Source organism: Parasteatoda tepidariorum, chromosome 5, assembly GCF_043381705.1.
Source record: "Parasteatoda tepidariorum isolate YZ-2023 chromosome 5, CAS_Ptep_4.0, whole genome shotgun sequence".
In the NCBI taxonomy this organism is placed as follows: Eukaryota; Metazoa; Arthropoda; class Arachnida; order Araneae; family Theridiidae; genus Parasteatoda; species Parasteatoda tepidariorum.
In genome coordinates this window covers 83,795,211-83,821,450 of record NC_092208.1, presented here as the reverse complement: position 1 = coordinate 83,821,450, position 26,240 = coordinate 83,795,211, and the positions used below count along the sequence as shown (strand labels likewise).

The window sequence follows — 26,240 nt, the reverse complement described above, 5'->3', positions numbered from 1 at the left end:
AAAGCTCTGCGATAGAATGTTATATTATAAATATAGACATTTTAAAACAATTATATTTGTAATTACTTGCTTTGAAAGAAGAATTCTGTGAAAGTAAAGCGATAAATGAACTGCAAGCTTCATCTAACGAAACTAAACTGAAATAAAAAGAAAACATTAGAATCTACCCTAAAATGGTAGTTATTTATCTACGTAAGTTGGCAATACTTGAGGATTTTAGTTATTGTGTTGTCAAATACTATTGACTATACTTGAGTTTTATTTTTAAGAGTTGAACTTCTAAAATCACAGTTTTCTTAAGCTAATAACGTTATGGGAAGCTATATTACAAAACACTAACCCTTCAATTTCTAACTCCCTGTCTTTTGGAAGTCGATTTACCACTTCTTTTGTATGTGGATAACGATAAGGGATGCGTTTTATTTTCTACATAGATTCGATTTCTGCACAAAGGCATTTCCTTTTTATGGAAAGGGGTATTGTCTGGACTAATTATTTTAAATTAAAGGGTCAATTTTTATCAATTCCTACAATGATGAGTTTCAAAGTAAAAGTCCATATCCCGGTATTCCTTACACTAATATTCTTTAAAGGTAAAAAGATCATTGCATAGAACTCTATACGCTAACATTTTTTCTCATCATCGAAATTGTGTAAAAGTCCAAAACAAAAAATAATAAATTAGTATAAATAAATATAAATAAATTAATAATAATAAATAATATAAATAATGAATAATATAAATAATGAATAATATAAATAATGAATAAAATAAATAATGAATAATATAAATAATATAAATAATGAATAATATAAATAATATAAATAATGAATAATATAAACAATGAATAATATAAATAATAAATAATAAATAAATATTGAAAAAAGGAAAAAAAACTAACCGCAGTAGGGCAAAAGGGGCACTTTGAACAGATTTTATACATTTACCAAAAAAAAAGAAAAAAAAGAAAAGAGAACTAAGTTTCATTTTGAACGCAATTGGAACTAATATTTCCTTAAAATTTGAGCATTTATCTTCATTTTGACTAATCGATAAGATAATTCGGGTGTATAGTTTCTTCACAATCATTTTTAAAAAAGTTCTCTTTGTCCACATGAAGCCGCATACCATAGAGCCATTGCTGTGATTCAAATCCAGATATACTGACTAATGTGATGAACACTTCTTAAAACATTCTGTTAATTATATTGCTAATTGCAAAAAAATAGTAAATTAAAAATGGTATAAACTTAAACCTAAAACTGCAGTTTTAAGTAAATAATCGTAATATCTTTATAATTATGTATGTTGGAGCCTTGGATGGCTTCAGGGATAGTGCTCTTGCCTCCCAATGAGGAGGCCCGTGTTAGAATCCAAAATTCGCACCCGGCTCGCACCAACCACAGTGCTGATATAAAATATCCTCAGTTGTAAACGGATCATGTGTTAGACTCCCCTTGCCGTCAGACAAATCATAGGATGTTTTCGTGGTTTTCCTCCCCATGTAACGCAAATGCGTATTAGTTCCATCAAAAAGTTCTCTACATCGGCAAATTTCCACAACCGGCTAATTAGTTCCATCAAAAAGTTCTCCTCATCGTCAAATTCCTTTGTTATCAGGGGGTGGTGTTGGTGATTTCCCTCTCCTTGTAACGCAAATGAATGTTACTTGTATCTAAAAAGTTCTCTCCGAAGGCAAATTGCTCACAATACTTGATTCAGGAGTTCCCGTGTCTTTTAAAGTGGGTTCCAAATTACAAGGATATACTGAATTGAACATTGATAGTCGTAAACTCAGAATTGGATCGACTGCTCAGCGACGGTCGTAAAATAATATAACAATGCATGTCCAAGTCTAATAATCATACAGATTTCAAGTTCTCTCATTTTTGCGTGGCATTTTTCTTGAATATTTAAAGTGGTAACGAGTGCTACTCCACACTTTTTTTAATTTTGATACAATAAAGTTAATTAAAAGTAATTGGGCAGCCACGTTATATAAACAATTAAAACTAATACACATATGTTAATGTGAATGACCAAAATTGATGGTTGTTGACTTCAACCTATGAATGTTGACAATCACATAGTCGCTTTGGTAAATGTCCAAAATATAGGCTAAGTCTAGTTAAGTGCCGTTGCCCGGTATACCCTACATCAATGTTGTTCGGTATGTATTTAACCGGAACTCCAGATACTGATGTTCCTCCTAATCTATCCTCAGTAGATATTGAAATATCGAATAATTGTAATAAAATCAGCGAATAAATTAATATAAAGCATTTTGGACATTCACCAAAGCGACTGTGTGATCGACCGGTGAAAGTCGACATTCACTTGATTTCACTCATTCACGGTAACAAATTTATATCCTGATAATAGTACTAGAAAATTTTCAAGGAATGACAAAATTAAACCTCTAACCTTTATTGCAACCATTTTATTCTATTTTGTACAGAGGATATATATGTATAAGATGAACTGTCTCTTACCTGACCTCCAAGTATTAAAATCGTATCTACAAGCCATAACGTACCTGACCTCAAAACTTTAAAGTAGTATCTACGAGCAATAATCTAAATCTACAACCACTAAGAGAATCTAATGCTAGAATTCTTGCATGCAGTGATGCAAAAAAAAAAAATCCTATTAAAAAAGATGTCATTTTTAACCATTACTCTATGAAAATTTCGCTAAACACTCCTATTAAAAAATTCTATTAAAAAAGATGTCATTTTTAACCATTAATCTATGAAAATTTCGCTAAACACTCCTATTAAAAAATCCTATTAAAAAAGATGTCAGTTTTAACCATTAATCTATGAAAATTTCGCTAAACACTCCTATTAAAAAATCCTATTGAAAAAGATGTCATTTTTAACCATTAATCTATGAAAATTTCGCTAAACACTCCTATTAAAAAATCCTATTTAAAAAGATGTCATTTTTAACCATTACTCTATGAAAATTTCGCTAAACACTCTTATTAAAAAATCCTATTAAAAAAGATGTCATTTTTAACCATTACTCTATGAAAATTTCGCTAAACACTCCTATTAAAAAAGATGTAATTTTTAACCATTAATGTATGAAAATTTCGCTAAACCATTAATTTATGGAATTGCTAAAATTGTTAAATCTATGGAAATTTCGTTCTTACTTTCAGAATTTTGAGTAACAAATTAATTTGTTGAACAAATTCGATAACATTATAATTTTTGTTTAAAGAAATAAGTAAAAAAAAAAAAAATTATTTATATACAGGTACAATCCATTAAAGTAAAGGTTTCATGTTCCCTCCCGCCAGTCACCCTCTCTTTTTTGGGAAATTGCAATCCTTAAAGACGTTTGGAAAAAGAAGTTAGCGGTTAAAAATATATAATACATAAATTTATAAATTAAAAAAATTAATTTAAGAAAAAGCTTCCTTGTAAAGGAATTTTTTTTAAAAAAATTCAGAAAAAAGTAGCGATTTCTTTTGACATTTTCGTAACAAATACTTCTACTTTTTCCAAAAAAGCAATGACAAAACAAGTAAAAGTACTAAATTTAAAAAGTAACGAAGTACAACTAAAAGTACTAAATTAGAAAAGTAACGAAGTACAACTAAAAGTACTAAATTTAAAAAGTAACGAAGTGCAACTAAAATTTACTTTTGCTTCCGTTACAAGTAATAAGTATTGCCAAGTATTAATACTGCTAGAAAAGAACGTTACACAAAATGCGCAGATGCTGACAGTAGTTTATTGATTTTTAACTATTACTTAAATTTGAAAGCATCCAGGGCATTTTCTGGAATTTAGTCTTAACCCCTTGGGGACGGGTGATTCAGAAAATCATTCTTACAAAATCAGAAGCAAGGTGTAATAAAATAAAAAACGGTAACTTAAATGCAGTCGTTGCTAATTTGACAGACTTACTTTGCTTTTACTTTGATTAATGCTAGTTTTATCATATATATAATCAATGCTAATTCAAAGTATAACTAAATAGTTTTATTTTGAACAAAGTAATGGTGAATTAAATAAATCAAACAATTATAACTCCGCCCACAAATAAACTGCTAAAGAAATACTTTGATTACCAGTTTTATCTTTTGACCCTGATTGATACGGTTTTATGCTGGCACGTATTTGTGACAGTCGGCGCGAAAGGGTTAAACCAGAGTTGTAGTTTTTTTCTGTTTCTGTCTAGTTAACGCTCTCTGTAGCGATAGTGATATAACGCTTAAATTACAAATCTAAATAGCAATCGTGTGCAAACGCTTTATGTTTTGGAAAAATACTGTTTAAACTTTTAATTTAGAAAAAATGATTTTTAAAGAGAAGACGAAAAATTAAAAAAGGCTGAGAGAAAAGTTAGCTGTTGAAGAATATATATTTCATTCAATTTATAAATTAGAAAAAATACTATTCCAAAAATTTCGGGAAAAAAAAACTTTTTTGAGAAGGAAATTTTTTAAAACATTCACAAAATAAGTTACGATTTCTTTTTTTATTCTCGTTGCAAATACTTGTATTTTTTTTCTCACAAAAGTAACGTAAAAGTACCAAATTTAAAAAGTACCTAAGTACAAGTAAGAATATGGACTATTTACTTTCATTGCAAGTGATGAAAGTAAAAGTATAGCCAAATACGATTATGCCCAATTTTTAAACTTTTAAAACAGTAGAATTATTAAATCATCTTAAAGTCGCTCTCAAGTAAGATGCGAACTTCTAGAAAAAAGTTGCAGCTAGTTTGGCCACATTTCAACACGGAAAAGATCAGAGCAAAAAGATTGTATACAATAATTATTTTTCTACTTAGAAATATTGTTTAGGTAGCGCCTTATTCTTCCGTTAAGCAGTGCTTTGGCCTTTCTCCAAAAAACAAGGGACATCGTAGTAAAGATTTGTGGTCTACAAATAGTAACGAGCGCTTGCTTTCGCCCACCACTTATATCCCCGGGAATCCGAGATTTGTTTTAAGTTCACTAAATTTATGAAGAAAAAAATGTTTTATTCGATTTTTGAAATGAATCCTTCATTTTTATTTTTTATGAATGAACCCTTCATTTCACTAAAATGCAACAAGGGTATGGATGTTTAGGGTTTGACCGCCTCCTGGTAGCTGTCACTCGCATATCCGCGGATCATACATGGGAACGTTATTTTTCAAAAATAAGGAGTAAAAGAACAAGAACGACTAAAAAGTTTTGATTTTAAAAAGTAACGGGTAAAAAGTACATATACAATATAAAAAAAACGTAACAATTTTAAAGTACATTTCGAGAAAATCGAAAATTCAAAGTAATCGAAAACTTCATTACAAAATGTGAGAAAAATTTATTTAAAATGCATTAAATTTTAATTTATAAGTATACAATTTTAGAATGAAGGAAATATTACACAATTCTACTGAAATGTGAACGTTGAAATAAAACCAAACGAGAAATCAAAATCGAATGTTTGCGTATAAAAAGGAATTTGAAATTTTGCCCATTTTAAAACCACTAAATCTTTGTTTTTAACGCTGTATTTTGAAAATGTTTAAGCCGACAACTACGACAGTATTACATATTAATATACATGCTTAATTTTTAAAAAAATAGTGGTGGTCAAAGAGATTATAAATTAAGTTTATAAATGCAAGGAATATATAGTTAGCATACATTTTACTACCACTTTAAACATAAAAATAAAATTTTACGCCAAATGCGTAAAAGTTGGCAGGTATGTAATTAATATTTAGCATAACTAAATAATTTTATTTTGAACTAAATTAATGGTGAATTAAATAAATGCCATTTATTTAATTCACCATTAATTTAGTTCAAAATAAAATTATTTAGTTATGCTTTGAAAACATTGATTATATATATGATTAAACTAACAATAATTAAAGTAAAAGCAAAGTAAGTCTGTCAAATTAGCAACGCCTACATTTAAGCTACCGTTTTTTATTTATTTACATCCAGATTCTGATCTTGTGCGAATGCTTTTATGAATCATCCGTCCCCAAAAGGTTAAAGTAAGTGTTTTGCATTTCGTCCCACCAGCCACTTAGCCGTTAAAGAATATATAATACATTAAATTTATAAATTTAAAAAAGTAAATTTGAAAGTTCCGAAAAAAAAATATTTTTTTGAGAAGAAAAATGTTTAAAAATAATTCAGTAAAAAATTACGACTTCTTTCGACATTCTCGTTAGAAATACTTGACTTCTTCCCAAAAAAAGTAACGAAAAAAAAAACAAGTAAAAGTACTAAATTTAAAATGTAATGAAGTACAAGTTAAAGTATTGTCGTGTATGCCCGGGATTGCTTTCACAGTTCTTTTTCGAACTCTAACTGTCTCCAACTCGCTTTGTGTGCGCAACGGGTAATGAAACATAGTATTCTATTATTCTTGTTTAAACAAAATGGCGTACATAGGCTTTGCAATATTACTCAAATTACAAGCTTTTATATCTTCAGTTATTGAAAGAATACACAATAGTTTAAACAAATTATTTATCGATTTTTCTCTTTTATGTAAAAAATATACCTACTTATCAAGTAAATAGAATATAATATCATTTATTTTCGTTAAAAAATTTACTTTAGAACAAGAAAACGTATTCCACAAAATCATGTCGATATTTTCTACTTGCAACTGACGTCTGGTAGATACCAAAATTTAAAATTTAGCACAATATTTTACAAATGCCTTAAAGTTTGCTTGTTAACACGTTGAATGCCATGGGGGTCACCGCTGACAGGCAAAGCCAAGATTATTAGAAACACATAATTCGAGTAAATTTTTAATTTTTTATATTATTATCGTTACTAAAATGGTTTGAAGAATTTAATGCGATATAGAACATACAGGAATAGTTTTATTTATATGCACAGAGATGCCAACTTGCTCCGGACAGCGAATAAATATTTTCAAGTGGTAGTTTATTAATTGTGATTCTTGGTTTAATAAATTCAATTTAGTTGATTTTTATCCACCACTATTTCTAAACTATTCGTAGCGTTATATAATTCACCACTTTTACATATATTACAGAGATGCCAACTGCTCCGGACACGCCAAAATAATTTAAAAAATACTAACTAAAATTTGCAAATAATTGACTAATTTTTTTTACTTTTTAAAAGGTTTAGTATGACTTAATTGTGACAAAGTGGAGAATTATATAAGCCTTCTAATTATGTAGGAATAGTGGTGTATTAAAACCTAATAAATTGAATTTATTAAGCCAAGACTTACAATTAATAAACTACCACTAGAAAATATTTATTCGCTGTTCGGAGCAAGTTGGCATCTCTGATATTACCTACTCAACTCACCCAAGATACACCTTACAGCAAAGGGGATAAAAGCGGATAGCAGAGATCCCATCAACATCAACAACAGATATTACTTGTTACAGATCTGTATATGACTCCTTCGAACCGGAGAAATGACCAAAGGTGATCTCTTGACTCGGGAGTCATATACCCTCCCCCCCATATATATTAGGACTATCACATCCAGTACAAACTGATTTGTGACTTCCGCGTCTGAGTTTTCGCTCGCCTATCAACTCATTGTCAACATTACAGGCGCCTTCGATTGTCCGCTTCGCGGACAGGCACTCTAATGCTATACCTTTTAAAAAAACTAGCAAAATCTGCCTAATATTTGAAAATTTAGTTTGCAATTATTTACCGTTTGGACAGACGGGCCAGCCATGTAAAATTAGCGTGTTAATAAATAAAATCAAATCAACTATTCGGTACTTACAAGCAGAGATGCCAACTGCTCCGGACACGCCAAAATAATTTAAAAAACGGTAAATAACGACAAAGTAAATTTTGCAAATATTTGACCATTTTTGCATGCTTTTTAAAATGCATAGCATGACTTAAAGACTATAAACTGGCGAATTATATAAGCCTACGAATTATTTAGAAATAGTGGTGGATAAAAATCTACTAAATTGAATTTATTAAACCAAGAATCACAATTGATAAACTTCCACTTTAAAATATATCTTTGCTGTCCGGAGCAAGTTGGCATCTCTGCTTACAAGTGACGTGATTGTGTCCAACCCTGTGATTTAAATCACATTTAATTGGATATCTGTAAGCGACGTCACACGAGTGTGCGGTACCTGATTGGCAACTGAATCGACGAATACCGTCACGTCACTACAATGATGTCACTTCCAGGTATCCAATTGTCATTAACTGCTTATGCTCACATATTTTTTTGTAAACTTCAAGCGTTGAATTTGATAAATTTATTAGGGCGATAGTTGCCATTTTTATTCGTAAATTCAGCTTTTTTTTTTAAACTTAACAATGAATGCATAATTTTTAAACTGAAAATATCGGAAATGATGAGCGCGTATTTCAATCCTCTTCAGAGATGGCAACTTGTTTCGCTTTGTAAAGAAATTTTTTCAAGTGGTAGCAAATGATTGAGTTTTAAAATTTGATTCTTGGATTTTGTAAGATTTCAGTTTATTTCTTCCACCATTAAAACATAAACAATTCAGACATATGTACTAAATACCGTTTAATTCCTGTTATGTCGTTTCATTCAGCAACCCAAAAGGTCAGCTGACCACAATGTGATGCGACAAATATTAAACAAGTTCACGATGGAAGGGACAAGCGCCGCTTTGCGCCCCAGTTTCAAAACAATACTAGGATCTTGTTATCTCCTGGTAAAGCGAAATAGAAACAATTAAAACTAAACTATATGACCTGAAACGTGTGCATTGAAGATTTTAAGCAGGCCTGCCAGCTACAACGCTTTTTTCAAAATATTTTATAGAATGGTAGATATTTGATAACCAAATCTTTGAGAATTTTTGGTGATCTTTTCAACATTTTGAAAGCATCTCCACGAAAGTGATTGGAACAAAATGGCGTTGCATATGATTTAAGCCATTTTAATGTAGTAGTGTGTAAGATAAGTGTAACTGATTTAATAATACATTAAAACATTAACTTAGCTATTACTGGAATAAATGTTTGGAAAAAGCGTAGAAGGTTGGCAGTCTCGATTTTAAGTAATAAATAAACGTACTTTACTAATCCGAATTGTTATTACGCTACAACTCTAAATATTGTAGAAATCTACAACTTCCTCCTGAGTTTGACAGACGAATAGTAAATAAGAGTGGAAGTAAATCAAGTTTGGAAGAATTTTCTTAAAACAAAACTATTAAGACATCTTAATACATAATACACTGACTGACTGATACAGTGTTTTCGAAGTTACTATCCCGTGTGGGATATCTACTCCTTCATCAAGGACAGTGTTTCCCAAAGTGTGGTACGCGTACCCCCAGGGGTACGGGGACAGTTTAGAGGGGGTACGTGTTCTTATGCAAAATATCTTGCAACAAACGAAAATTTCAAAAAATTTGATATAAAAACAAAGCTAGCCATGAAAATTTACGATTGCGTATTTTTCTATAGGCTATTTTTTTCAAAGTTAACAGTTAATAATTAGTAGTGTCAANCCTCAGGGGTACGGGGATAAATTAGCGGGGGTACGCGTTCTTATGTAAAATATCTTGCAACGAACGAAAATTTCAAAAAATTTGATATAAAAACAAAGCTAGCCATGAAAATTTACGATTGCGTATTTCTCTATAGGCTATTTTTTTGAAGAGTTAACGGTTAATAATTAGTTGTGACAGCAGCCAGTTGTGATTTTTAACTTTTGTGCAATTTTTTGTAAATTAAAAAAATACATTCATTTTTTTTATTAGTGGTACACAGCGTTACGAAATATTTAGAAAGGGTACACAAAAGTCATAAGTTTGGGAAACTCTGATCTAAGATAATAAATTGGAGGATGGGAAGGATGGTGCGGGGGTATAGCATAAGTTAAGTCTCAGCAGGTAAATGTCACAATAAGACAATAAGATCTGGGATTAATAATATGCATGATACAAGTAATCGCTATGAAATATAAAATGCAATAAAATTAAAGCTGAAGACAAAAAATAAAATGAAGTGAAAAAGAAAAAAATATATACAATTATTTACAAAGAAGGGAAAGACTCCCTATACAATCCCTCGCCACCCCCTTGCTAGCCGAGCTTCGCAGGTGTAGAGTGCATAGTTTGTCCGTTTAAAAGTCTTCAAAAGTAACCAAACATTTGCGAGTTTTAGCATTTACTTCTCTACCGGCTTATTAAAATATTCTGTCATGACCGGAGCAATTGGCATCTCTGTGTATTTAGCACTATTTTCGATGCCTATATCTAGAATTTTGTTAAAATCGCAAGTATAAATTATAATTGATTAATAAATAGTTATTATCTGCATATTTTTTTATTCTTTAATAATGGTAGTTTAATAATTTTTTTTTTGAAATTTTAAACTTCAAGAGTTAATACTCCAAAACGTTAATGTGGCTACCACTAAGACAATTATTTCTCAACGGCTGTACAAGTTGGCAGCTATGCAAACTGCTTGATGTGACAACGGTTGCTTATTGTTCGCTATTACTGGAACCACTTATGTTAGTTTCCTCTTTGCCCACATAAAAATGCTTGATAATTAACCCCTTGGAAAAGGGTGATTCATGAAAGTATTCGTACAAAATCAGAATCTAAATTTAAATAAATAAAAAACGGTAGCCTAAATGTAAGCGTTGCTAATTTGACTGACTTACTTTGCTTTTATTTTAATTATTGTTAGTTTAATCTATAATCAATGTTAGTTCAAAGTATTAATAAATAATTTTATTTTGAACTTAAGTAATGATGAATTAAATAAATCAAACAATTATAACCCTGTCCACAAATAAACTGCTAAAGAGCTACTTTGGTTACCAGTTTTATCTTTTTACCCTGATTGATACGGTTTTGTGCCGGCACGTATTTGTGACAGTCGACGCGAAAGGGTTAAACGACGGTGAGTTAACAAACTTGTTGGTGAAGCAGTCAATTTTTCTGTTCCAAAAGCTGTTGTAACACTATATGCTATAGTACCATTATGTGCCCCTCTACCGCTATATACTAATACGAGAGATGCCCACTTCCTCCGGACAGCGGATAAATATTTTCAAGTGGTAGGTTTTTAATGTATGATTCTTGGTTTATATACTATTTATAGGGTTTTTACTCACCACTACTTTTAAATAATTCAAAAAATTATGAGATACGTCACATTGTTTCCTTGTCCTACCTAAAAAAGAAGCTATCTACAACTGAAGGTAAATTTTTACGCACTATGACTGGCACCCCAAGGGCGATTAGCAATAGATTACTCAGAAAAGACTTAAACATTGATGGTATCAATTGCTTTATAGCTAAATTGACCACAAAATTATATAGCGACGCAAAAGCATGCACCACATCAGATTTCAATAAGTTGTTCGATATTGATATAATCCGTGATAATTCGAATTTCAGCCCAATTACCGCCTTTTTATGCTCAGACTGCATACTATCAAAATACTATTAACTTTATCATACAACTCTACTCAAGGGGATCTCCCCATTCCAAAGATGATTTTCACTTCAAAACTAAAGATTTACTTCTTCAGGGACTTGATTTGTCGTTACAACATACTACAACTTCAAAGATATTTAGAACCTCCCAGAATACGACAAAACAGAATCGATGAATCGGTCAATGGCACTTTGCGCCAAACGCCGAGATAACCCCAATATCCAGCAGCCAGTTCCTTGTCCGAGCAAAGGCCCGTAAGGCCTCAGACGCCCAATTCCACTATAACGAACGAACGATCCCTGCCCGGGCTGTAACGCCCGCCAAAAGCTGCGAGAAGTGTGAAGGTGGAGGGTTCGTATACCGCCGTAACCCTGGATGGATTCTTGGTGAGGTCCTCCTCTAAATTGTAGGCCCTCTACTTGAAAAAAGCTTATATGCCTAAATTGAGCACTCGAGCCAGCAAATGTAAACTGCTGTTTGTAGAAAATGTAACACCATGAAGGAATCATCAGAATCAAATGAAATTCGCAGCAAATGTCAATTATAGGATATTATGCAAATTAATAAAGTTTCAGAGCCATCGCGCGTGCGTGGCGCGCGCAGCGCCCTCTGAATTGATGCTGAAAGCGTATAAATAAAGTGCTGTAGCGGGACGTTGAAAATAGTCTATGATTATTTGTTAGTGGCAAACGTTTAGTGAGACCTGAGTATGCCTCCACGACGGAAGAATAAGAAATTCAAGCAACTTACGGAGTTTGAACGAGGGAGGATAATCGGCCTTCGAGAAGGAGGATTTTCCTATCGCGCAATAGCAGCTCGTATGCAGCGGAACAGTTCCACAGTGATGCGAGTTTGGAAGCAGTGGACCGACGAGCACCGAACAACTCGAAAAACAGGCACTGGACGACAGAAGGTGACGTCAGAGCGCGATGATCGACACCTGCTCCGCATGGCGGTGAATGATCGCACAGCTTCCTCCAGGCAGCTGGCAGCACATTGGTCTACTGCTACAGGTGTACAATTGTCGGCTTCGTCAATTCGTCGTCGTCTGCTGCGCCGTGGATTGCGTGCAAGGGTGCCATTATACAGGATTCCCCTCACGGCGGATCATCGACGGCTGCGTCGGCAGTGGGCTCTTGAGCACAGAGACTGGCGAGCTGATTGGCACCAAGTTGTCTTTTCAGATGAATCACGCTTCAATTTGTGGACCCATGATGGCCGTGTTCGTGTTAGACGTTATGCCGGTCAACGCTGCCTTCCTGAGTGTATTATTGAACGACATAGTGGTCGAACACCCGGAGTTATGGTCTGGGGTGCGATTTCGTATCATGGACGATCCAATTTGATACGAATTGAGGGTAATCTCAATAGCAACAGATACGTCCGTGAAGTGCTACAGCCCGAAGTCGTTCCTTTCCTTCAAGGCATCCCTGGAGCTATCTTTCAGCAGGATAATGCACGCCCACATGTTGCGCGGACTGTTAGAGACTTCTGTTCAGCACAACGCATGCAACTTCTTCCTTGGCCTGCTTATTCGCCGGATATGTCGCCTATTGAGCACGTGTGGGATATGGTTGGTCGGCGTCTCACTCGTGATCCGCGTCCTGCAGTTTCCAAAGACGAACTTTGGTTGCGCATACAAGCGATATGGAATTCTCTTCCTCAAGCAGATATTCAACATCTGTTTGACTCCATGCCACGTCGTATAGCAGCACTTATTGCAGCGCGTGGTGGCTGCACCAAATACTGATTTCGGACGCTTAATTTGTTTCTTTTGTTTTGAAAATTTCATCATTTATTTGTATCAGTACAAGTCGTTTCTGCATTAAATTTCATTTGATTCTGATGATTCTTTCATGGTGTTGCATTTTCTACAAACAGCAGTTTAGTTTCAATAAAGCGATACAATTTCGCTTTGTTGAGCCTTCTAAAAAGTTGGTAAAATTATCCAAAAATCTGCAAATTTTACTTTGTAATTCTCTACCCTTTTCGTAATTCTCTCATCTCTGGCTAGTATCACTATAACCCTTTGACTACGAATTTTAAAAAAGATTTTTTTTCGGTCCCGTTTATTATTCAAAAGGACAAAATAGGTCACAAATAAGGCAAATTTAGTATTTGTGATTTTTCTAACAGGCGGTTATTAATTTAGAGGCTGGGACATACATGTCCCAGTCGTACTCAATGGTGGGATACATATGTCCATTAGTAATTTTTAAACATTTGTTGAGACAAATGAATCCCGTTAGTAGCCAAAGGGTTAAGCAACTAAAGTACTACTATATTTAATAGTACTGCTCTGACGGAATTTTCAAACAAAAAGTAAAAAGCAGCCAGAGAGTAAATGCAATCTTTTAAAACCGTGTAAACCACGCATATTTATAAATCAACACATCTGTCGCGTTTATCATTTTAATCTCGAAGGCAAAAAGATTAAGAAAAAAAAAAGTATTGCTGAAACAGCGTCTTCTTCAGCGATGTAATTATATTCATTTTGTTTAATCCTTTAAGCTACTTTTAACGTGCCCAGTAACAGTGGGAATTAAAAATGAGATAAATCTACAATCTTACGTGATCAACTGAGCTTTAAGCTTGATGTCAGTTCTATTATTAACGTCTCTCCAACTGCGCCGTTGCTAACAGAAGTAAATAAAGAAAGCGATTGCCACCTCACTAATTAAATGACGTTCATTTATCTAGATTTCAGATGTTCGTCACTTCTTAATGATCCTCTTGCAAGGATCTCGATTGTAGACATAAACACATACGTGTTTTTTCAGTTTTTGTTTCTACATCTGGTTAGATAAAAGGAAGCGAAAGCACGATTGTTATGCTCTAATTATATTGCTTTTAGGCATCCAGCTAAGAAAAAAAAAACTTTTTTTTTCTTTTTTTTTTAATACAAGCAGCTTTTGGATTACGAATAACTTCATTTCATTCTCTAGAATTTATTTTCTGGATATAAATATTCCCCCCTCATTTTCTTTATCTATATTTTTTTTAATTTTTTTATTATGCCTTTCCGCTCTGTTGCATTTAGTTTATTTCTCTACTAGCTGAATATCAGTTGTTCGTGCAGGGTAAGAAAAATTGTAAATGATCAATATTGATTGATATACTGAAAGATATACAATACTGAAAGATATTCACCGACACAATAAATTAACACGTTTACTGCCAATCCGAATACAGGTGGTTATTTGTCTTCTTATTAGGCACTATTGCCAATTACCGGCCAAGGCCGTCTCAGTTAGTTTACCACATCTAGATCTATTCGGTACTATATTTTTCCATCTATTAACTGTCCTTAATCACTTCTTTACTCTATCCAATCATCTTGTTCTAGGTCTTCCTCTTTTTCTTTTTCCCTCTAGTGTTTCGATCAATAAGGTCGAAATCGATAAAGATAAAATTAAAGATAAACATTCTTATTTTGTCAACCGTTTTTATTTTAAAATTCATAATGAGTTTTTTTTCACTAAACGATGCATTATTGTCGGGAGAGTATATAATATTTTTTGAAAAATAGTAAGATGATAACATGCTACGACTGAATTGGTTTTATCGACACAAACTGTACGGAAAAATGTTATTGTCTCAGGCTAGTAGTGAAAGTGTTAGGCGAAAACAATTCCTATTTTTTTTAAATTTATTATTACTTAACAGTGGCTTAACGTTATCAGATTAGGAAAAGAATTTCATCCCATCAAAATAAATCTTTAACTTATATCAGTATCATTTGGCATAAGGCTTATTGTGCGTGGTCAAAACCCTATAGTTAAAAATTATCATAATCAACAATTTTCTCCAGTACTTATTCCTTTTCACGGACCGAAAAGACTTATTTCTACAGTATCTATATAGTTTGTATCTTAGTACTAAAATTGGTATATTTAGTACCTATTAAATATTAAAACACTAATTAACACATACCTGTGTTACGGTCTACCAATTTAAATTAAGTGCAACCATCGGCATCCATAACAATGAAGTAAATTTTTACTGTTCTCATATACTAATATGTACCTTTTCTCCTTTAACCCTTTCGCGCCGACTGTCACAAATACGTGACAGCAAAAAATCAATCAGGGTAAGAAGATAAAACTGGTAATCAAAGTATTTCTTTAGCAGTTTATTTGTAGGCGGAGTTATAATTTTTTGATTTATTTAATTCACCATTACTTTGTTCAAAATAAAACTATTTAGTTATACTTTGAATTAACATTGATTATATATATGATTAAACTAACAATAATTAAAATAAAAGCAAAGTAAGTCTGTCAAATTAGTAACGACTACATTTAAGTTACCGTTTTTTATTTAATTGCAACTTAATTCTGATTTTGTACGAATGCTTTTCTGAATCACCCGTCCCCAAGGGGTTAATTTAGCTTTTTGATACAAAAACTTTTATTTTTATTTTAACTGGTACCAAACTAAGTTTATTAATTCTGTACCAATATTAGTTAAGTACCATCGGCATCCATGACAATATATAAAAATTTTTTACAGTTCTCATATAGTAACAAGTACCTTTTCTCCTTTAATTTAGCTTCTTAATACAAAACCTTTTTTATTTCAACTTGCACCAAATAAAGTTCAATACTTGTGTACCAATATTAGTTCAGATAGCACTGGAAATTCCCCCCCCCCTGCAAGAACGTATAAAGGGTACAGCCCTGAAACTTGGAGGACTGCCACCGAACCAGCCTGCATGAAATGCGCAGAAGCTCACCTTACGTACCTTTGTACGAAACCCAGATCCACTCCCGCCAAATGCATTAACTGTGATGGTGAGCACCCGGCCTGTTTTTCGGGCTGCGGTGCAAGACCCAGGAAACCCTCATATAGAAGAAGAGCCCAACCCAAGACTACAAATGATGCTGCCAGCAGATTCCTGCTACTCTTCAAAGAGATGAAAGAACTTCTACAAAACGAAGAGCTTGTTAAGCTGCTCCGTTCCCTACTTCCAGAGCCGCAGAAATGATTGTGTTCTACATCCTCCCAGGACTCCACCCCCAGGACTTACAGTGTTTCACTGTAAATTTTTTCATCACATATATTTCAACTTGAAATTTATGCCTATTCAACTTAGGACTCTACAGTTTAGACGAATCAGTTAGCGGCGCTTCGCGCCGAATACTGAGATTTTCTACATTTCCAACGTTCCAACTTGGAGGACTCATCCCTATGCACGGGTTACTAAAACTGCAAAAAGTAATTACTAATAAAAAGCAAAACTCTATTAAAATTAGAAAATATTTATAGCGTGTCCCTTGAGTTGAAATTAAATATAATTAAATGTTTTCGCCTTAAATATGAATAGTGAATATTATGGTAGAATTAACAATTTAAATATTTAAATAAATAATTATAATATTAACTTTTTACTCTTTCAATCTGTCTCAGAAATAAAACTCTCACTTTTGGTGAGAAAATCAGAATTAAAATTCCCACTTTTGACGTTTCAGCAATACTTGAGCACAATTTCATTTATTTTGGGAATAATTTCGTTACGAAATCAAGTAATTTGTGGTGAAACAAGAACTCTCAAATATCTGACGAATATGTTTCGTCATTTGAAAACCTCGTCGTAGTGCATCGTCGGAGATTATTAACTAGAACCATGAAACTAGAATAAAGACTAGACAATCGAAAACAGAGTTTCGAATTAAATTGACCGGGCTGTATGGTGATCAAGGAGTTGGGATAGTACGAGAAGGATCCTGGGTTTGAGCCCCGGTTCGGGCATTGGCGCCTTCCATATATCCTTGTTTTGTACCACCTACACTACATGGTGCCCACGTTAAAGTGATCACTATATAAGTTAGATACATTAAGCACTTCTGTGATTTTTTTTCGGAAAAAAATAGAATGTCAGAGTATTTCCTTAATTTTGACGAAATTTGCTTCCTCGAAGAAGTGACGATAGTTATTTCGTCACGTTGATGAAATATTTGCTCGGAGTATACACCAGGAAACTGTTTCGTCAAAAACAAAAAAAGTGTCTTGAATATCCAATTTTTTACAGCACATGGAAACCTCGCGATAATGTTTGAATATACAAGCATGTTATAAGAAAATTGCATTATTTTTAGGTAGTGGTAAGTAAATTATTTTCAATTAAATTCATTAAACCACTAGAATTTGCTACCACTAGAAAATTTTGTAAACAAAGCGAAGCAAGTTTGGTATCTCTCAGGGATGCCAACTGTTTTGTGAAAAAGTTTTAATAAATAGGAAACGATTTTAAGAGTAAAACTTATAGAACAGTGTTTCCCAAACTTATGACTTTTGTGTACCCTTTCTAAATTTTTCGTAACTCTGTGTACCCTAATAAAACAATTAATGTATTTTTTTACTATAAAAAATTGCACGAAAATTAAAAATTGCAACTGGCTTTTGACAATACTAATTATTAACTGTTAACTCGGCAAAAAATAACCAATAGAAAAATACATAATTGTAAATTTTCAAGGAGAGCTTTGTTTTTAAAAATTTTTTTTTTGAAATGTTCTTTTGTTATAACTAGAGCCCGGATTTTGATGACGTAAAAAATCTCAACTAATGCCCTTAAAAAGTGCAAAAATTGCACAAAAAATGCCTTAAATAAAGTAAAAATATTGAATTAAAAAAATATTTCGGTCTTTAAAATTATTATGAGTCATTTAAAAAATATAAAGCAATGCAATACTTGTTCTACGTTCATTAAAGTTTTAAAAATATGTTTTATATCCTAAAATAACAAAAAAAGGAAAATATATTGACACCAAAATATTTTTATTCTGTATAGAAACTTTAATGGATATAACAACTTCCATCTCATAATATTACTAAATATCAGAATTGCATTGGATTATTAAATGTTTTTTGATAATTTGAAATGTAAACGAGCGTCTCTTGTCTGAAAGTAAATTTTCATTCCTGCAGAAGCTTCTACTGATGCTTCTTCAACGTCTACTGATGTTATAGGCGCGTACTTGAAAAAGACGGTCTCACTTATTTACAATTCTTCTTCAATTTGAAAAGATTTTGCTTCACCTGTTAATATTCTATAAATTTTCTTTATTGTTTGGAAGCCAGTGTAATAATGAAAATTGATAAAAAAATAGTAAAAATTGGAAAAAATTAACAAAAAACTTTAAAAAGTGCATTAAAATGCAAAATACGCCCCAAAATTTAAGGAAAAATGCCCTATAAATCTAAAAATATGCTATAAAAGACAAAAAATGTCCAAAAATGCAAAAAATGCAAAAAAATGCAAATATCATCAAAATCCGGGCCTTAGTTATAACATATTCGCATAAGAACGCGTACCCCGCTAAACTGTTCCCGTACCCCTGAGGGTACGTGTACCACACTTTGGGAAACACTGTTGTAGAATAAGGATAAATACGCCCACTCTTCAAAAGAATCAACAAAAGATAATTGCCGTAAAATTGCATTCCATATGATACTTCGAACTTTTGATTTATGTTGTGGTGAAAAAGTTATTTAGAATGAAAACACTAAACTGAAAATAACTTCAATTTCGTTACCACTAGAATATACATTTTTACAAAGAGGAGAAATTCAGCATCGCTGCTTTCTGTATTATATCCACATAGGACTAATTATGTAAAAAGTCGTAGAAATTCAATTCACTCTTCTTTATTTATTATCTCTTTATTTATTCAATCGCATATACCAATGTGACTAGTATTTCACATTAGTTATATTTAAATAATTTTTTGCATTCACTTTCAACAGTAAACTAAAAAAAATGCTTTAGATAGTTGCAAATTTAATTAATGAATTTATTTTTTTGAATAGTTAGAACTTTCGCTCGTGGCAACTTTGTATCTACAGATCTGCAAAATGAAAAATATTAAATAGTGTAGAAGACAATTAAAAACTTTCAGAATGTTTGGTAATTTTGCGAACATTTTAAAAACATCCCCAGTACTTAAAAACCAAAATAAAGTGGCATATTATATGAACTTCTGAATCATTTAAATGTAGTGCTACTACACTTAAAATACAACGAATCATATATTACAGCTTAAACTTAGCTACCTCTGGAAGATAGCCCCCTCCCCTCCCAAAACGTAGAAAGTTGTCACTTCTGTATCTAATTGATTTCTTTCACATATGCTATCGGTTTAAATGCAATATAAAAATAAAATCTTTCGCAAAATCTCTAAGAATTGAATGCTATGCCGTCGATTGTCGAGAGAACTGGTAGATATAGTGATTAGCAAAGGTATCTTTTTAACATAACTTAAGTAAAATAAAAACAGTTCTCAGAAGAATTTGACTTGTATATTCCTTAATTATTATTTTTTTTTTCTTTTTCGCATTTTTAGTTTGATAATTATTGATTGAAAAAAATGAGTGAAAAAAGAAATTTTTATGTTTTATCCGCAGTCATTAAATTATTTGCAATTATTTATTATAATTGATAAATAATAATACAAAAAATTTTATTTTCCTTATTGAAAAATTGCTTCGTGCAATTTGAATGCTATTTTTTATTTTAAACTCAGAGTGAAAAATATTGGTTTCTATTTTTTCATTGGTGTGAATCAAAATTAATTTTATTCTGGGTATCCGTGGGCCTTGAAAATTTCAAAAAGAGGTAACGAAAATGATATAAATATCAATATTTTAATTTTTGAGCAACCACCACTAAAAATTGTTTTCGAAAGATGGTATATGTAAGCATGAAATTTCTCCTTATCAGCCATTTAAGGATAAAGTGGTATAGTAAAATAAGAAATATTTTCTATTACTACACTAAAACTTTTCCAGCACCGCGGGAATTTTATTTCTTTCTAGATTCATATGAAAAGCAAAGCTATTCCTAGGGCTCATTGTTCCTTAAAAAATTAAAAGTGGTAGCGAATTTAAAAACGAAAATGTATTTTCATACATCCACCACTATTAGAACCATTACACACCATTACATTTCATACATCCACCACTGTATTTTCATACATACATACATTATGTCCACCATTACACTTATTATTTACAAATAAACGTATCCAGTAACAGAAATCACTGAGCTTGTATTTTTAATATTGAATTGAAAGTTAATGCAAAAAAGTTCTAATTTTTTATTAAAAATNATTTTTTTTATATTTTTTATTATGCCTTTCCGCTCTGTTGCATTTAGTTTATTTCTCTACTAGCTGAATATCAGTTGTTCGTGCAGGGTAAGAAAAATTGTAAATGATCAATATTGATTGATATACTGAAAGATATACAATACTGAAAGATATTCACCGACACAATAAATTAACACGTTTACTGCCAATCCGAATACAGGTGGTTATTTGTCTTCTTATTAGGCACTATTGCCAATTACCGGCCAAGGACGTCTCAGTTAGTTTACCACATCTAGATCTATTCGGTACTATATTTTTCCATCAATTAACTGTCCTTAATCACTTCTTTACTCTATCCAATCATCTTGTTCTAGATCTTCCTCTTCTTCTTTTTCCCTCTAGTGTTTCGATCAATAAAGTCGAGATCGATAAAGATAAAATTAAAGATAAACATTCTTATTTTGTCAACCGTTTTTACTTTAAAATTCATAATGAGTTTTTTTTTCACTAAACGATGCATTATTGTCGGGAGAGTATATCATATTTTTTGAAAAATTGTAAGATGATAACATGCTACGACTGAAAGGATAAAGTGGTATAGTAAAATAAGAAATAATTTCAATTTCTACACTAAAACTTTTCCAGCACCGCGGGAATTTTATTTATTTCTAGATTCATATGAAAAGCAAAGCTATTCCTAAGGCTCATTGTTCCTTAAAAAATTAAAAGTGGTAGCGAATTTAGAAACGAAAATGTATTTTCATACATCCATGTCCACCATTACACTTATTGTTTACAAATAAACGTATCCATTAACAAAATCACTGAGCTTGTATTTTTAATATTGAATTGAAAGTTAATATAAAAAATTTCTAATTTTTTATTAAAAATATTATCTGCCCTTCTTAATGTTTTTAGGACGATTTGAGTCCTGTATTCGTGTCCTGGAAGCAAGAAAAATAAAATAAAAAAACGGGTGTGAAAATCATTTCATTTCTGTGTTGTTTTCGCAAGGCTCGTACGGATTTTAATTATTCCATTATAAAAATAAACTTATTTTTATTAATTTCGACCTTAAAATTAAGAATTAAATACTCCACTTTGTGCCGACATTTATTTGAAAATAGTTATCATAGCGGTGAATATAAAACTGTTAAAATACTCCTCAATTTTATCACCTTTATTTAATTCTATAATGACTGTATGCACCCTGGTTTTCGGAAAGAATAAATGACAATCTTTACAAAAATTTAATTAAAGTTATTTTTCAAATTAATGAAATAATTTTACATAACACTTGTCTTTGTAGACAATATTATTTTATTCCTTTCGAAAAAAAAGATAGGAAGAATATAGTTCCATTATCTTTTTCTTTTTTCTTTTCTAGGGGTACAAACAACCATGGATTACTCTTCATTTATTTAAGAATAATAACTTGTCTGTTGAAATAGTTTCTTTAGCAATTCTGTTGCTACAATTAAATATAATGGGTTTTAATATTTTTTTTAATCTTATTCCTTACATTATTTTGTTCATCGACAAAACTTTGAATTGTAAATTTCTACAATATTTTTAACTATCTAGCTTCATAAGACAAAATACTAAATTTGTCAAATAGTTCTCGTGAAAAAAGAGTTTTAAAAATATGTTTTTTCTTATTTACTTACTATTTTTTTTTTGAAATTTTATAACTTAGAAACTATTCAACCAACCTGGATGACAACTTGCTCCACTTTGTAAAAAACAAAATAAAAATAAAAATATTTTCAACACTTCAAATCAAAAATTCAAAGCATTATTCGAAATGCAATTTTATTGCAGGAATCTCATGGTGATTCTTTTAAAGAGCGGAAGTTAGTTGTACTATTAGCTACCAATTCATTAGAACTTTTACAGAAAGCGGAACAGTTGACATCTCTGGTTTCAAGAATTGTAGCTGTTCCAGAGATATCAATTCAAAAGACCTAGATCGCCACGATAAAGTGGCAGTAAGTTAATAAGTTAATAATACTACGGATTATCCGTAGTATTTCTTTTCTGTATCTATAATGACAATAAAGCTCATAAATTTATTTATAATTTTAACTTATAATAATTTTTAGCACCACTACATGTAAATAAATGAGTCGTAGATAAAAAAGAACGAGTTAAGGAATTAATGAATCAACGGCTTTTGATTCTACAAAATATTTTTATAAATGATCAGTATATAAAATGGTAGAGAAATGCAAACTAAAATTTTCGGAATTTTGGTTAATTTCGTCACTTTTTTAAAAGATTCAGCACTACAGCAAAGTGAAGTCCTCGCCGTTCCGAACAAGTTGGTAATTTTCATCTACAATTGTATTTCAGTTCTCTTTTTTTTTACTACCACTTAGAAAATTTATCTAAGTTATGAAAATGTAAACTTATTTTGTTCGATTTTGACGACACTTCAAAATTTCTATTCACGATTGTCATATTTTATATATTTGTTAAATTATTTTTCGATAATATGTCTGTCAACATCATTATTAACCAAAATTATTAAATCAAAAAATAGAGAAATATAGTAAAATAGAGAATTATAAAATTTATTACGATTTTAAGTATTCAAGAAAAAGCTTCCACTAGAGCAAGAACAAAAATCGCACTTTTGGGAACTTTTTGGGAGCACTTTAGAGATACAGGACGATATTTTATTATTAAATGTGGCTGTGAACACCACAATTTAAAAATAATTTGAACAAATATCTGATACATGACAACCGTGTGGAAAACTTTGTTACTACTGGCAAAGTTAAACACTTTTGTTTTACCTCATTTCTTATTGAACGATTTCTTTATATATCGTATAAATATGTTATTCCTTATTTAATAGCTATATTGACCGAAAGAAAAATATATTTCCCACAATAAATTTATGTTAAAGAAAATCTCCTCTAGAATTGTAAAGAATTTAAACTCATTTAAACAAGATCATCATTATTCGACCATAAAAAACGAAATCGCTTGAATTGTTTTCATTTTCAAATACGACTTTTGAAATATTGCATACAGAAACTATTCGATCGGTTTCGTTAAAATTTTGCGTTATGTCATTAATATTTAAATAGTTTGAAATGGAGTAATAATTTCTTTATCTTACGATGTTAAAACATTTAGTTTATTATTAAATTAAATAATGAAAAAATAGTAAATATTTATAAAAATACATTTTTGCATCGAATTATTATTGAATGAACAGGTTTATAATTGCAAGTAAAAACTTTTCTCTTTGTATCGAAACTTTTCCAAAATCTAACAAAATTTTCAAAAAAATCAATTTCACATAGAGGCTCAAATTTTTTAATTAAACTATTCGGACCATAATCCTGACTGTTTGATGGTCAAGAATCCAAATCAAAATCAATCCAAACAATTCCAGCCTAAATCAATAAAAAGGTATAAATATTCAGGGAAAGAACGCTTATGTGACTGCCATGTCTCAATTTTTTGTAATTTGAAACATCGTTAGCGCTAATTAATTAGCACACATTTCACGTCATCTCTTTGAAATATTAAGATTAGTACTCAATTCGAGAAAATTCGATTACTACAACAAAAAGTGATCTTTATGAGAGAGAACGAAGATTTGAGTGCATTATTGAAAATAAAATATTAATCTCATAACTCATAACTAAAAGAGTTTTGTCCACCACTCTGCTTAAATATCAGGCATTTAAGTATGAGATAGACGATTCGTACTGTTTTCCAGTTTTGATACATTTTTTAAAGAAAATTTTATTTATTTTAAAAATTTCTGCTTCAATTCGCTGAAAAATAACTATATAACAAAAACTTCAAAATCCTCAATTATTTCCCAATTTATCACAAAATTCCCAAATTTATCACATAATATTGATATTTGCAGTGAATCTAGGAATTAAGGATTTTAACTTCAGATTATGTAAACAAAGTGTAGTTTATTTTGTTTAAAAAGAGTTATTAAAATGATTGACGTTTTGTATGGCTACTTTTGAACTAATCATATCATTTTGAATACATAGATAATAGTGAGGAAAGTGCACTTACCTTCTACCACGTGTCTTCAGGTTATGTCACAGTATGGTTACTGCAGCAAGCGAGGATGGCTTTTTTTTCCTGGATGGAAAATGGAGAAGATCTCTGCACCCACACCTGATCTAAAATAAGAGTGATCGCTCTGAGGATCCTTTCTGCTCTTCTCTATTTTAGGAACAGTAAACTCTCTCCCCTCCTTCCTCTTATTCTATGATCCCTGCCAGCCTCAACTCCAGACACCCCACTCTTATGATTCTTTTGTTGTTTCTACTCCTCTCTTTGATCAGTGTTTACGTCACACTGAAGAAATAAATAAATAGTCGACTTAAAGTGAAGGACTGATTGTGAAACATCGAATGCATGCATTTTGCTTTAAAAAAAAAAGAAGTTATGGAAAATATTTTACAAACAATGGAACATATAACAGTATTTAATGAATTTTTTCAACTCTTATGATTCTTTTGATGTTTCGACTCCATTTTTTATTAGTGTTTTCATCACACTGAATGAATAAATAAATAGTCGACTTAAAGTAAAAGTCTGATTATAAAACAATGACTACATACAATTATTTTGAACAAAGAGTTACTGAAATTTTTTACAATCAATAGAAAATATTGCAGTGTTTAAGGACATTTTCTCAACTCTTATGATTCTTTAGCTATTTCCATTCCTGTTTTCAACGGTGTTAACATCACTCTGAAGAAATAAACACATAGTCGACTGAAAGTGAAGGCCTGATAGGGAAACAATCATTACATGCAATATTTTTTAAACAAAAAAGTAGCGGAAAATGTTTTACAGACACTGGTACATATTGTGGTGTCTAAGGAACATTTCTTAATCTTTATAACACCTCTTTAATATGACACTTATGTGAAAGTCCATCAGTAAAACAATGGCAATATTCAATTTCTTAGGAAAAAAGTTTTAGTAAATTGCCAAACTATGTAATAATCTGTAGAGTTTAAAATTTTTTTTCAATGCATTAAATATTGTTCATGGAAATGTTATATAAATCTTCTTAATTGTAAGGTAATTTATAAAATCTTTTGATACCTGTTGTTTACAGCAATCTTTCTTTGTGCTTACGCAAAAGGCAATTGAATATCTCACAAATGCAATAAAATATTACCTTTAAAATGTGTTTCCTATTTATCTGTTTTATTTACCACTTCAGTTTAAAAAAAATAAAAAATAAAATTTCCAAACCGATAAAATTATAGTATAAATAAACACATATCTAATCTCAGTGTTGCATTTTTTAAAGATTCATTGTATTGCGAAACCTACAGCTACAAAGATATCACTCACAGCTGGCCGAATCCCATTACGACTCACAGCTTATCAACGAAAACGTCAAATATAGCCCGGCAAATGCATTTGTTTCATTTCTGATGGGAATATCTCACTATTTTTTTAAAACTTATTATGTACATATTGCAAGTAGCTATAAACATTGCTTTCCTGTAAATATTCATTTTCAAGTTCTCTTCCGTAGCAACAATTATACCTTGGCCCCAATTGGGCTCAAAATTGTTACAATATGGATCCCGTGTGAACAGATCCCGCTCCGAGGGACCAATATTGGGATGTCTAGATTTTTAAATATTGGTCCTATTCAGTGTCAATATCGGCCTATATAGGGCCAATAAAAGGATTATATTTGCCGAATAAT

At 31.3% G+C, this 26,240-nt stretch overlaps 1 protein-coding gene across 1 annotated transcript in view; it reads right to left on the bottom strand.

Annotated features, from left to right (window-relative positions):
- LOC107457049 (smoothelin-like) overlaps nucleotides 1-26,240 on the bottom strand; it is a 92,301-nt gene that overhangs the window by 49,059 nt on the left and 17,002 nt on the right. The window contains exons 3-4 of the mRNA XM_071181089.1: nucleotides 24,575-24,588; nucleotides 67-137 (exon numbers count right to left, since the gene is read on the bottom strand). Of these exons, the coding sequence (XP_071037190.1) occupies nucleotides 67-137; nucleotides 24,575-24,588 (85 nt within the window). The remainder of the gene's footprint in view (nucleotides 1-66; nucleotides 138-24,574; nucleotides 24,589-26,240) is intronic.